The sequence below is a fragment of the Diospyros lotus genome, chromosome 7 (genome assembly GCF_014633365.1).
Source record: "Diospyros lotus cultivar Yz01 chromosome 7, ASM1463336v1, whole genome shotgun sequence".
In the NCBI taxonomy this organism is placed as follows: domain Eukaryota; kingdom Viridiplantae; phylum Streptophyta; class Magnoliopsida; order Ericales; family Ebenaceae; genus Diospyros; species Diospyros lotus.
In genome coordinates, this window is record NC_068344.1 from 29,631,984 (window position 1) to 29,645,821 (window position 13,838).

General features: G+C 37.1%; 1 protein-coding gene and 1 long non-coding RNA gene across 6 annotated transcripts in view; one reads left to right on the forward strand and one right to left on the reverse strand.

The window, feature by feature from the left end:
- Positions 1-13,838, forward strand: part of LOC127806112 (preprotein translocase subunit SCY1, chloroplastic) — a 26,316-nt gene continuing 12,478 nt past the window's right edge. The window contains exons 1-6 of one of the 5 annotated variants that reach the window (XM_052343143.1): positions 1-249; positions 482-574; positions 712-872; positions 978-1,363; positions 4,404-4,703; positions 4,789-4,878. In XM_052343143.1, the coding sequence (XP_052199103.1) occupies positions 44-249; positions 482-574; positions 712-872; positions 978-1,363; positions 4,404-4,703; positions 4,789-4,878 (1,236 nt within the window). In that variant the 5' untranslated portion in view covers positions 1-43. Of the gene's footprint in view, positions 250-481; positions 575-711; positions 873-977; positions 1,364-4,403; positions 4,704-4,780; positions 4,879-13,838 lie in introns of all 5 variants that reach the window. The other 4 variants (XM_052343146.1, XM_052343145.1, XM_052343142.1 and 1 more) reach the window with 4 other exon arrangements.
- LOC127806113 (uncharacterized) overlaps positions 6,434-13,838 on the reverse strand; it is a 10,609-nt gene continuing 3,204 nt past the window's right edge. The window contains exon 2 of the long non-coding RNA XR_008024345.1: positions 6,434-6,553. This is a non-coding gene — a long non-coding RNA (uncharacterized LOC127806113). The remainder of the gene's footprint in view (positions 6,554-13,838) is intronic.

Consider the following 13,838-nt stretch of genomic DNA (forward strand, 5'->3'; position numbering starts at 1 on the left):
ATATATTTGATTATATATCAGAGAGAGAGAGAGAGAGAGAGAGATGAAGATAATGTTGGCAACGGTCAGAGAGCTCTCTTCTTCTTCTTCTACTACTGCTTCGTGGCCCTTTTCTTCGAACTTCTCTTCCCACTTTCCTTCATCAAAAACTTACTCGAGGCCAAGAAGCTCAAGTTGCAGAGCGAACCTAGGTGCCCAAAGGAAGCTTGCTAGTGCCCCAAGATGGAAGCTTGGCCTTTGCTCCCAAAGGTAATGGATTACCCTTTTGAGTCCTCTCTTTCATGCTAAATTCCATTTTCCATGGAGGTCTCAATTTCATCTTCCAATTGTATTTCTGCAACTTTCTTGCAAAGGGGTATCTTCTTGCCCTCCACTTTCTTTGAGATTCCCTGTTCTTGACTGGCTTAGCTTCATATGTAGTTTGAACTTTCTTGCACTATGGAATTATGAGCCCTTGATTTGGGTTAGCTTTCATATGTAGTTCCGAGACATGGTTCCAAAAGGAAGTCTTCTTGTTCTCCATGTACTGGCAATTCCTGAATCCTTGGTTTGGATTGATTTTCATTGATAATAGGTATCTTAATTGTCTTAATTTCTGGATGCTGTTATGAAACTTTGGGGAAAAATGGGTCAATCCCCCCTTGGTGTTTTTAATTATTTCTGTCATTATCATTTTATCTTTACGTCATCCTGATTGTAATTTCTCCTCAGCTGTGAGAGTTCAAAGTTTGACCCATTGGGCATAAATTTGGACACTTCAACGGGTCTAAATGTTGCTCCTTGGGAAAGTGTCCTTGGTTGGCTTACACAAAAATATGAAAGCACATCAAGTACAAGAAAGGAGAAACCTTCTTCAGCTAGAGGAGTTGCAGGTTGTTCTTTGCCTTAATTGTTTTCCCACCTCCCCATAAGAATGTTCTGCTGTAAATCATAGTTGTGAATGTCAGCCTTTCACTATGATATTTGCGCTTTGGCAGCTGCAATTGAAGACACTTCTATTGACTTTGGGGATTTCTTTAAAGGCCCACTGCCGGGAAAATTCCTTAAATTATTGGGATATTTGGCGCTTTCGCGGCTTGGAGTATATATACCTCTTGGTGGAGTAAACCGGGAAGCATTTGTTGGCAATCTAGATCAAAACAGTTTATTGAGCACCTTAGATTCATTTTCTGGAGGAGGCATTGGTCGACTTGGGATATGCTCTCTTGGTATTGTTCCCTTTATTAACGCACAGATTGTGTTTCAGCTTCTTGCCCAGATCTACCCCAAGTTGCAAGAACTCCAAAAAAGAGAGGGTGAAGCTGGTAGGAAGAAAATTCTTCAGTATACTCGCTATGCTTCTGTTGGTTTTGCCATAGTGCAGGTAAGGATCATCATATTTTGGTAAAAGATTAACCAATGCCTATAAAGTTGATTTGATGGCCTTCTAAACTTCTCTTTTAGGTTTTTCCTTATTTTTGGGGATGAGAAATTTCATTGGTTTATGAGGTAACTCTTGTCTTGTATTTTTTTGTTTTTGGGAGATGAGTGGTACCAAGAAAAATTAGGATAATTATCGATTAGAACACGAGAAGTTTGTGAGCTTCAATATCCCCATAAGGATGATGTGCATGCTAATTAATTGGACCATCAACTAAGATAGACGTCAATTTTTTTTTGATGTATTCAACTTCTTTGAGGTTAAATTACCTATGGGACATTCATATGGCAATAAAAAGGAGAGGTCCTATCTAAGTTTCAATTGAGCAACTTAAGCATTTTGGATGAGTCTGCTTATCAAAAGAATTTGGGGTTGTGCAATATAATATATATTTGCTTGTGTGAAACAACAACTTATCAAGCCCTAATTCCGCTATATGGGATAAACTAAAAGAGTTCTAGCTCGCCAGCCATTTCAGTCTATAGCCTCATTTTCTGTAGGACCGTTGTAACTTATATCATACCAAAAAGTCTCCCACCAAGTTTTTCTTGGTTTTAATCTGCCTTTCTTGCTAAATATTTGTTCTATTCCATCCACTCTCTTTGTAAGAGCCTCTATTGGTGCACTTTGACCATGTGACTAATGGTAACTATCGATTTGCTAGTCATAGTAAGGTCAAAGTGAACCAATTCTTAAAGTATAAGGGTGTATTTGCCTAAACTTTTTTTTTTTTTGCTTGAAGTACACCCTTGTACTTTATGAATTGGTTCACTTTAACCCTATGCTAATGGTGTCTAATGGGGGAGCTTTTTTTTCCTTTTTTTTGGCTCAAGCACATCTTTGTACTTTACGAATGGGTCCACTTTGACCATATGACTAATGGTGACTAATGTTCTGCTAATTATAAGGTCAAAGTGGACCAATTTGTAAAACACAAGGGTACATTTGAGCCAAAAAAAAAAAGAATGTTTAGGGGCTAAAAAGACAAATCATGAATGTTCAAGGTCCATGTTGAACTCTTATCCCACATCTTATCTTCCTTCAATAAGAGCCACTCCAACTTTATTACAAAGAAGAAGAACATTTATATCTCCATTATGCTCATGTTTGCATAGTAACATTATGTGTCATACAACAAAAATAGTTATAAAATTTTCCTTTTGGATTTAATGGGATCTGACTATCATATAAAACTTCTTATACACTTTTCCACTTTAACTATCATGCCTTAATTCTAGGATAACATTCTCATTAATCTCTCCATCTTTTTAGATAATTGATCCAACATATCTAAATTGATATTTTCTTGGTATGACGATCTTCAAGTTTACCATAGCATCATCCACACCAATATTTTTACTAAAGTTACATTCCATGGTTTGGTTCTTAGTTTACTTAACTTAAACTCTTTAGATTCTAAGGGGTTTCTCCATGTGTTGAGCTTAGTGTTCCCACATTCCTTTGTCCAATCCACCAACACAATGACATCTACAAGTAGCATACATCAAGACAACTTTGCTTAGATATGTTTAGTGAGTTCATCCATTACTAGGGCAAGGAGGTAAGGCCACAATGCAAATCCTTGAGGTGATCTAACTGTAATTAGAAAAACCTCAGCATCTAGTCCACATGCTTTGGCATGTGTTTTGCTCCATGATACATGTCTATGATAACATGCATGTAAGCAATTGGGATACCTTTCTTCTCTAAAACCTTCCATAAGACTTTCTTTCAGAACTTTGTCATAACTTTTCCTAAACCTATAAACACCATATTTACTTATGCGAAATAATAAAAAGAAAAAGGTTAAGAACAAATAAGGACAAATTCCAAAAGAAAAAATAATTTTGCTATCACTTCCATCTACTTCCTTCATCTTGGAAAATGGAGTGAAAAATTCATTACATATTAAGCCAACAAAAACCTTGTAAGCCTATTGGGATTAAAGAAAGATACTGAAAGGTGTATGCAATTTGGATCAATTAGCACATGCTGAACCTCAATACAAGGCAATTCAATAACCTTAGTGTCCTTGAGCTCATGGTAGCTTTCCCTTACCTTGCAATCTCCCACTTTGAGTCCTTGAGGAGGGAATTCAAAGTAACCTCCTACACAGGGCTATGTGGGGTCTTGTTATTTGATGGCCACAGATGGAGGCTGGCTGCAGGCATTTTCCCACCTGTAAGGGACTCTAGTTCATCATAAGTTCGAGAGTGAGATTTGGAGGCATTTGAGTGATTAATCCACACTTGACCAACCTCAAAATATCCCAGGCATTCTGAAACATTCTCTAACTGGTTCTCACATACAGGATGGGGCAACAATCTCCCTACCGTCATGGGAAGGTTGTAACCTCATCCTCCAACTATACGAGGTGAATAGACTAGTGAGGCAAAGGTGAACACCTTGCTTGTTGTCACTCTTCCCATCTTCTCTCTCAAGACCCTCTTTCTTAACTACTTAGTCTGTCTGCCTCCTTTGCCTCCAGTATTTCCGTTTTGGTTACCAATGGTATCTCAAAAGTCCTGTCACACTGGCAAGGCATTCAACAAGTTATATTCCTTTCAACTTATATGGCTACCTCCATAATGCTCCAATGTATAAGTTTTCCCTTATTAATGAGTAAATGGGCATTTAGTTTTAAGCTTTTTAATTATGTATATTCAAATAACATATTTGGAATATTTGGATAAAATCTGATTCTGACTGCAATTAAACTTTGTGATAACCTTGAAGAATATACAAGTTAATAGTTGAATTTTGATGTATGCATGACCAAATTGGAGTTAAGTTATTTGAACGAATAATCAGAATAAAAGTTTCTGGATCCATAATAAACATAATCCTACCCCTAGTATTCTTTTGTTTTGCCAAATTTCAAGATTTGCATGAATAAACATTCTGGAGTATGCTTTTGTTTTTTCACATAAAGTGACTTGAGCAACGCTGTTAACCTTCTTTCATGTACTCTTAATTTGGACAGGCAATTGGCCAAGTACTCTACCTTCGCCCTTATGTCAATGACTTTAGTACAGATTGGGCTTTGTCTTCGGTGACTTTGTTAACGCTTGGTTCGGTGCTTACAACATATATTGGTGAAAGGATTTCTGACTTAAAACTTGGAAATGGTACATCTCTTTTGATCTTCACAAGCATTATATCGTACTTGCCAGCATCTTTTGGTAGGACAGTTGCACAGGCATTTCAGGATGGTAATTATATCGGACTAGTTGCCATCATTCTCTCCTTTTTCCTTTTGGTGCTTAGCATCGTGTACGTTCAGGTAAGTGCCAATTATTTTTTGTGACTTAGACTTGGGTTAGTGAAAGCACAGATCTGTTGACAATACTCTCATCAAAGGGTTTCAGGAAGCAGAGAGGAAAATTCCAATTAATTATGCCTCAAGGTACGCTAGCAGAACTGGAGGGCTCCAACGATCTGCTTACCTGCCCTTTAAGGTTTATTGAGTTTGCACCCTGTGTTTCAAACATTCAATAGTTTTAAATGTTGTAAATTTGTAATGGCAGGATGCACCAATGGTTGCTTATTTTTCCTGCAAGCAATCTGTCTGATGGATCACAGTTCTAAGGCCAATAGGAAATGTTTATACTTGTTTCAACCTCTGAATGTTGCTTATGTTCACTAGTCAAAGACTGAAGTATTTAGTTATCCCATTGTCAGTCACCTACGGATAAGTGTATAGCCATTTGGGTTTCAAGATTTGGGCATGCTGTAGGTTATGTGCTGATTATTGCTTTAAAGATTTATCCATTTAACTTTTCCAAGAATGAGCATGGAATAAAATTCTTCTTTACTCCTTCAGGATTTGTGTAAAAACCCAAAATTTTAGGAAAAGATAAATAAAGAAAATATAAAGATATAAATATATATATGGACAGATATCTACAATGTAATTAGAAAAAATAATAATAATAAAAAACCTATTTGAAGATGAATAATAATAATAATAATAATAAAAAATAAATAAATAAATAAATAAATAAAAATAAAAATAATAAAAACGTATTTGAAGATGAACTTTGCAATGCCAGTTCTTGATGCTCTAGATGCATATGATGAGTGGAGAAAAGAGTTTAAGAATTAAGATTTTCCACATCCAAGTAGGATATGGATTAACAATAATGTAACCTAAACCAACTAGGAATAGCTAGTTTTTGTTGAAGATGGATTCTATAGCATTAGATATCCAACAAGTTGGATGGGTATGCAAGTAGATAAATGATACAACTATATTTATTAAAATTTTGGATGCAAATAAATTTCTTATTGAAGATGGACCCCATAGGATTAGAAGTCCAACAAATAATTAGAAGTATATCTATTCAAGTAGATATATACATATACACATAGATGGACAGATTTAAAAGATATTCTGAAACATAGAACAAACAAAAAAAGGGAGGAGAGACAATGAAATAGATATACACATATATTATGATAAAGTTGTGTATAACCAACATTTGAAAACAAATAAATATTGAAGATAAAAAGAAAAGATAATAATTACTTGTTTAAAAATAAATAAATAAATAAACCAATTCCTTGCTAAAGAATAACTTATAGAACCAAATTCATTTTAGAATATAAATTATGTCAAATCCTTGTTGTAATAGGTATGCATACTTTTCTAAACAAATATGGAAGCATCATTATAGATTCTTAACCATCTAAACAAATATGGTATGCATCAAGAATATGGTATGCATTAACAAATATGGGCATTAAATATATTTAGATGGATATTTGGAGTTAAACAAATAGTTTTGAGTAAGAAAATAAATACCATATTTGTTTGCAATTCGTTTGTTTGAAAAGAATTAACAAATAGATCTACTCGTTTGCAATCTTGAATGTTGCAATGTTGGTTTTGAGAAAGAAAGTAGTTTTATTAAAAAAGGAAAATAATTTTATTTACTTTATTATGAAAAATAAATTTTCTTGCATTTATCTCATGAGAAAATATTTTTTGTGAATAAAAACTCGTGCATATGCTTTTTGTGAAAATTTTTAGAGAAACAAAACTCTAAGGAATGAATAGGGAAACTGAAGTATTATTCATGCATATCACAAATGATACAAGCAGCTTCTTTAAATACACAAGCTACCTAAAATCTAGGAATTTAAAATACAAAACCAACAATAGATTAAGGAGAGAATTTTTCTCTTAAATCTTAGGAATGGATGTAGCCTTATCTTCTCCTAGCAATTAGGGACGATAGGTGTAACTTATCTTAATCTTCTTCCTTTAATAATTTTCTTCTCAATAATCTGTTGCATATCTTCTTATCTCATTATCATAATCTTGCTGCCTTGCTACTGACGATAATAGATCAGATATGGAAGGACTCCAAAAACATTACCATGCACGCATGCACACACAATCAATCCCATGATGCTCAACACGCCCCCTCAAGCTGGGGAGTGGATGTCAATCATCCTTATCTTGCTTACTAGAGTTTCAAATTGAGCACTAAGCAACCCTTTGGTAAGTAAATCTGCTACTTCTTGAGTGGAGGGAACATAGGAAATTTGGAGAAGCTCAGAATCCAATTTTTCCTTAAGAAAATGTTGGTCAATTTCAATATGTTTTGTCCTGTCATGCTACACAGGATTATGAGCAATGCTAATGGTTGATTGATTGTCCCCCAAAAGTTCAATTGGTCTTTGCATCGAAACCTTTAGATCTTCTAGGATAATTTGTAACCATAAAAGCTCACATACACCAAGTGCCATGGCTCAGAATTCAATCTCAACACTGGATCTAGCCACCATTCCTTGCTTCTTACTTCTCCAAGACACCAAATTCTCCCCTAGGAAGATACAATATCCAGTTGTAGATCTGATGTTAACAAGAGATCCACCATAATCTGCATCTGTGTATCCCTGAATTTTCAAACTTGCTCCTGGGGTAAATAAAATTCTCTTACTTGGTGTAGCTTTGAGATAGCTTATGATCCTCTTCATAACATTCATGTGATCTTTAGTAGAGTTATGCATAAATTGGCTCACTAGGTTAATAGCAAAAGCTATGTCAGGCCTAGTATGGGAAAGGTAAATTAGCCTGCCTACCAAATGCTAGAACCTCCCTTTATCCACTGTTGTCTTATTGTCACTCCCCTACAATTTTGGGTTAGGATCAACTTGAATTTTTGCTCCTTTTTGTCCCAACAAACCTATTTCAACAAGCAAGTCCAGCACATACTTTCTTTGGGACAAGAAGATACCTTATTGTGAGTAAGTCACCTCAATACCTAGGAAGTATTTCAGTGGACCAAGGTCCTTTATTTCAAATTCTTGAGCCAAATTCCTTTTTAGATGACCCTATTCATCTAAATCATTCCTAGTCACTACAATATCATCTACATAGACAAGTAGGGTAGTTACCTTCTCTCTGATGTGTTTGATGAAGACAGTATGATCCCCTCTATTTTGGTGATATCCCATAGATGTCATTGCCTTCGAGAATCTTCCAAACCAGGCCCGTGGGGATTGCTTGAGCCCATACAAGGCCTTTTTGAGTTTACATGCTTGCCCATGTCCTGCTGCCACATACTATAACCCTGGTGGGACCTCCATAAAAACTTATTCCTCTAAGTCCCTATGTAAAAAGGCATTTTTGACATCTAATTGTTGTAACTTCCACCCATAATTGGTTGCCAATGCTAGGAGAACCTGTACAGTAGTCATTTTAGCTATAGGAGCAAATGTTTTAAGGTAGTCAATGTCATAGGACTGTGTATAACCCTTGGCAACAAGCCGTGCTTTATATCTATCAAGTGTACCATCCACTTTATATTTTACATTACAAATCCATCTGCAGCCCATTGGTTTTACCCCCTTGGGTTTAGGTACTAATTCCCAGGTATGATTCTTTTTAAGAGCCCTCATCTCTTCTAACATGACCTCTTTCCATTTGAGATCTTTTACAGCTTCTTCCATTGATTTAGGAATAACAATAGCATCCAGTAAGGAAGCCTCTATGTTTTTGGGATAGGCGATGATAGGACAAATAGTTGGCTAATGGGTGTTTTGTACAAGTTCTAACTCCTTTGCGGACAACAATGGGTAGGGTTAAGTCTGTTGGGTCAGGCTGATTAGTTAGAGGTGCTGGTTGAGTCGTCCTCATGATGAGCAACTTCCAAATTGGGATCGGTGGTTGATGCTGGTGGTGGTTGTGGCTCATCCATGGACTACTTTCTCTTGTACACAAAAGGTGAACCCTTGAATCTAATAGGAGTTGACAGCTTAGGCATAGCTTGTTCATCAGAATGCAGTTGAGAAACATGCATAGGGATAGTAGACAAAATGGGATCATTAGGAGTTATATCAGGGTAGATAACAAGTTCTCGAGATCTGAATCAACAGGTCTAAGGGAATTTTCCTGCTGTCCAGATGAAGAAAAGCCAAAGAAAGATTGATTTTCAAGGAAAGTTCCATCTTTTGAGACATGGAATTTTTTAGTGGTTGGATGGTAGCATTTTTTGGTAGGAGAATACCCAAGAAAAACACACATAAGAGCCCTAGGATCCAACTTGTTCCTATGTACTTTGGTAGGTGGCTATTAACACAGCTTCTCCCCAAAAATTTTTTGGAACATGATGATGATGAAGAAGGGCTCGGGTGACATTGAGAAGATGTCTCATTTTCCTTTTAGCTACTTCATTTTGTTGTGGAGTATCAATGCAAGAGGATTCATGAATAATACCCTCTTGTTGGAAGTACTGATGCAAGTGATTATTGAAATAATCCCTTGCATTATCAGTCCTAAACTTCTTGATAGGAGTGACAAATTGGGTGTAAATCATGTTGTAAAAATAAGGTAAAACAGACCCAATGGAAACCTTATCTTTTAGAAGAAACACCCTACACATATGAGTACAATCATCAATAAAAGATATAAACCATTTTTCCCCAGAATAGTTTGCAATCTTAGATGGACCCCAAATATCATAATGAATTAGATTAAATGGTTGAGAAGAAAATTTATTGCTGATTGGATAAGAAACCCGATAATGTTTAGCCACAATACATTCATCACATTGAAAACTACTTGGATCTAGAGAATTGAACAAAGTAGGGAACAAATGGAGGATGATCTAACCTAAAATGATGCAACCAAATAGAAGAGATATTAGAGGCAGATTGAGATAAGCAAGCCTCCCCATTTTGTTTCCCTTTAGAATAAGTGTTTTGTCCTTCCAAGATATAGAGTCCATTGTGCTCCTTAGCCACACCAATCATCTTCCCCTAGTCCTTGGCCTGAAACTTACATGTGTGGAGAAAAAACAACAAAACAGTTCAAGTCTTTAGTTAGTTTATGAATAGAAATCAGACTTGCTGTCAATTTTGGAACATGAAGAACATTATTAAAGGGCAGCCAAGGGTTAAAAGAAACTGTGCCTTTTCCAGAAATAGGCACAGATGTTCTATTTGCAATGGTAATGTGTTTAGTGGTTTTAAAGGGATCATAGGTGTCAAAAACATGTAAACAAGGGGTCATATGGTTAGTGGCTCCTGAATCAAGGATCCACATGTTATTCCTATCAGATTTAGGAGCTGAAAAATCCCATAAGTTAGTGATTTACCTTGTTGCACTAGTAAGCAAGATGCTCCATCTTGGAATGTCTGAAGGAAGGCTTTTAGCTTGCTTAGCTCCTCTAGATTTAGCTGAGTAGAACCAGCCTCAGTTATGTCCCCTTTATCAACAACTTCCTCTGGATCTTTGTTGGATATATAGCTGATAAAATATCTAGTGTTATTTGATTGATGGGCTGCTGGATCGGGCCGTGTGTACTGTGTGCTGATTGTGATGGGGTTGTTCGTTGCTGTTAATTTATCATTTTGATTTATCTTGCTTTTTTATCTTATCTTCTTAGTTAGTTTATTTTATCTTCTTAGGTAGTTTTTGATTAGATTTGTTTGTATTTAAGTTTGTTGTAACTTAGTCCTACAAAGTAGGAATATAATCTCTAAAATCTAGGAGAATTTTTAGGATATCTCTTGTATAAATATTTTTGCTCATATTAATAAAATATATGGGAATACCGCTTCCCTTTCTCCTTTTTCTACATGCGATTAGAGCCTCATTAATAGGCTGATACAGTAAACCCTAATGCCTTCGTTGCACTATTGCTTCAATCTATTCAAGTGCCTTCATTGCACCATCACTGTTGAAGTTGGAACACCGCTGTCCGGCCATCGCCTACCAGCACCGCCACCACCATTGGGTTTGCCGTCATCAGATCGGCCAACCATCGAAGACCCACCACCGCCAGAGTCCCCACGTGCTGCCGTCAGTTTGTCTCTGACCCCATGTGTTGGCATATAAAGGCGCGTTCGCTGACCTTTCACCTCCAGCTGCTCTAGATCGGCCCTCCGATGTTTGTTTAGCCCACCGCTAGTGTCGAAATCCTTCGTGTTCGTGAGTGCTGTGACTATGACTGTGCTGCTGCTGCTAGTTTTGTTAGTCCTTACCATGTCAGATATTTCTGAGGCTAATCCCTCAATTACGAAAGGTGGTACTTCATGTGATATGCCAATGGGGAATACTCTTACCAGTGACCTACCTGGAATACATCAGTCCTATAGGCTTGATGGGAGGAATTATTTACAGTGGACACAACTTATGTGGACGTTTTTGAAGGGACGTGGGAAGATTGGCTCACCTAACTGAGCCATCTCTAGATGCAAAGGATCTAGTTTTTTCAACATGGGAAATTGAGGATTTGATGATTATGTCATGGCTTTGGAGTACAATACAACCTGAGGTAAGTAAAAGTTGCATGTTCCTATCTACTGCAAAGGAGATTTGGGACACTGCCAAGCACACTTACTCTAAGATGCAAGATGCATCTGTAATCTTTGACCTTAGGGTGAAAATTAGTAGTACAAAACAAGGATCTTTGACTGTTACTGAGTATTACAATAAGATGAATGGTTTTTGGTTGGAGTTGGATCATTACCAAGATATAAAAATGAAGTGCAGTGAAGATGCAACCACTATAAATGCCATAGTTGAAAGGGATAGAGTAGTGGAATTCTTGGCAGATTTTAATACAGATTTTGATCAAGTAAGGGTGCAAGTTTTAGGTAGAGAAAAACTTCATTCTCTTAATGAAGTGTTATCTATTGTGTGGAGTGAGGAGTATAGACGGATAGCTATGCTAAAGGAAGTGGTGGCTGAAGGATCTGCAATGGTGACTAATAAAAGGGATGGTGCTCAGTCTAGGTAGCAGCAGGGCAGGATGGAGTTCAATCCTAGGGGACAAAACTGAGAGAATCTATGGTGCACTTTCTACAAAAAGGCAGGGCATTCTAGGGAAACCTGTTTCAAGCTACATGGAAAAGAAGCAGTTTTAAATAGGGTTGGAGGCATGAGAAACATACAGCCCAAAAATCCTGCTCAAACTCAAGCTTTCCACACAACTAAGGAGGAGGAACCGATCCTAGCAAAGGCAGATTTGGAAATTACAGTAGATCAGCTAAATGCTGAGGAGATTAGCAAGCTCAAAACTTTCTTGAAGGCCATCCAAGACAGCTCTTGTTCCATTGCTCAATCAGGTATCTGCTTTAACTCTTTGAATTCTAAATCTAAGACTGCCTCACAAACTATTAGGGATAAGTTATGGATCCTAGACTCTGGAGCCACCAATCATATGACCTTTGACATGAATGGTCTTAGCTCTTATACACCAGTGAACAAATCTGAGAAGATAACAATAGCCAATGGAGAGGGTATCCCTATAGCTGGTCATGGTAATATGAACCTCAACCCTTCATTACATATTTCCCATGTTCTTCATGTGCCCAATCTTTCTAACAATTTGATATCTGTCCATCAATTAACCAAGGATCTGAATTGTTGTGTTGTGCTTTCACCTAACAAGTGTGAGTTTCAGGAACTGGATTCAGGGAAGAGGATTGGTGCGACTGCGCTTTGGAATGGGTTGTACTACATAAAGACTACACATTCTTCTATTGAGGGGGAGCAACCTGCCTCTACTGCCTATTTTTTCCAGCCTACCCAGCCTGCATCTACCACTTCTACCACTTCCAGCAATAATTTCCAGCCTGTTCAGTCTACTTCTACAACTTCCATTAATATTTTTTAGCTTCAGCACTACCGTTTAGGACATCCTTGTATTAGTGTAATGCAATCCATGTTTCCAGCTTTGTTTCAAAACCTAGATATATCTAGTCTTCATTGTGATATGTGTGAATTTTCTAAACACCATACAGTCTCTTATTCTGTGAGTAATAAATTATCCTCCATTCCATTCAACTTGATTCATTCGGATGTATGGGGACCATCTAGAATTCTCAATGTTTTTGGGGCTAGGTGGTTTGTTACTTTTATTGATGATTGTGCAAGAATGACATGGGTGTATCTCTTAAAGGATAAGGCAGCTATCAGCTCTATCTTGCCTACATTCTATATGATGATATCTACTCAATTTGGCATCAAAATTAAAAAATTCCGAACTAATAATGCAAGGGACTACTTTAATCATCACTTGCATATTTTTTTCAAGAAGGAATCATTCATGAATCGTCATGTGTTGATACCCTACAACAAAATGGAGTAGCAGAAAGAAAAATGAGGCATTTACTCAATGTCACTAGGGCTCTTCTGCTTCATCATTTTGTTCCCAAGAATTTTTGGGGAGAAGCAGTGCTAACTGCTGCCTACTTGATTAATCGTGTTCCTTCTACTCTCCTTAATCATTAAAGTCCGGTTCAATGTTTGTCCTCTTATTTTCCTGAAGTGGTGTTTCATACTCCCTTTCCTCTAAGAGTGTTTGGTTGTATTTCCTTCGTTCATGTGTCCAAACATCTTAGGGATAAGTTGGATTCTCGAGCTCTCAAATGTGTGTTCCTAGGTTACTCACCCACTCAAAAAAGCTATAAATGTTAACATCCAACTACTAAGAAATTCTGTGTCCCCAAATATGTTACATTTATTGAGAATCAATCATTTTTCCCTAAGTCTGGCTGTCAAGATAAACACACACCTCATGACCCTCAAATTCACAATCTATCTATTTTGTCCATAGATGATCAAAAGCAACAAGTTCCTCAAGACCAACAGCCTTCAACAATGCTGCCCTCCTCTCCAATTCGATTCAAGGGATCTCCTTATGTCTTCAAGAGACGGGCACTTTTAGAGTCTCCAGTGGCACCAACACCTTCTCCAAATCAAGGTACTGAGGTCATTTGTCCCTCACCTACTTCATTGCCTCTTACTAATGACTTGGACCTGTCTATTGCCCTTAGGAGAGGAATCCGAAGTTGCACTCAACATCCCTTGACAAACTACCTATCTTACCATCATTTGTCCTCTAAACATAAGGGATTCCTAACCTCCTTGGATACTATTCCTATCCCTAAGACAGTTAGT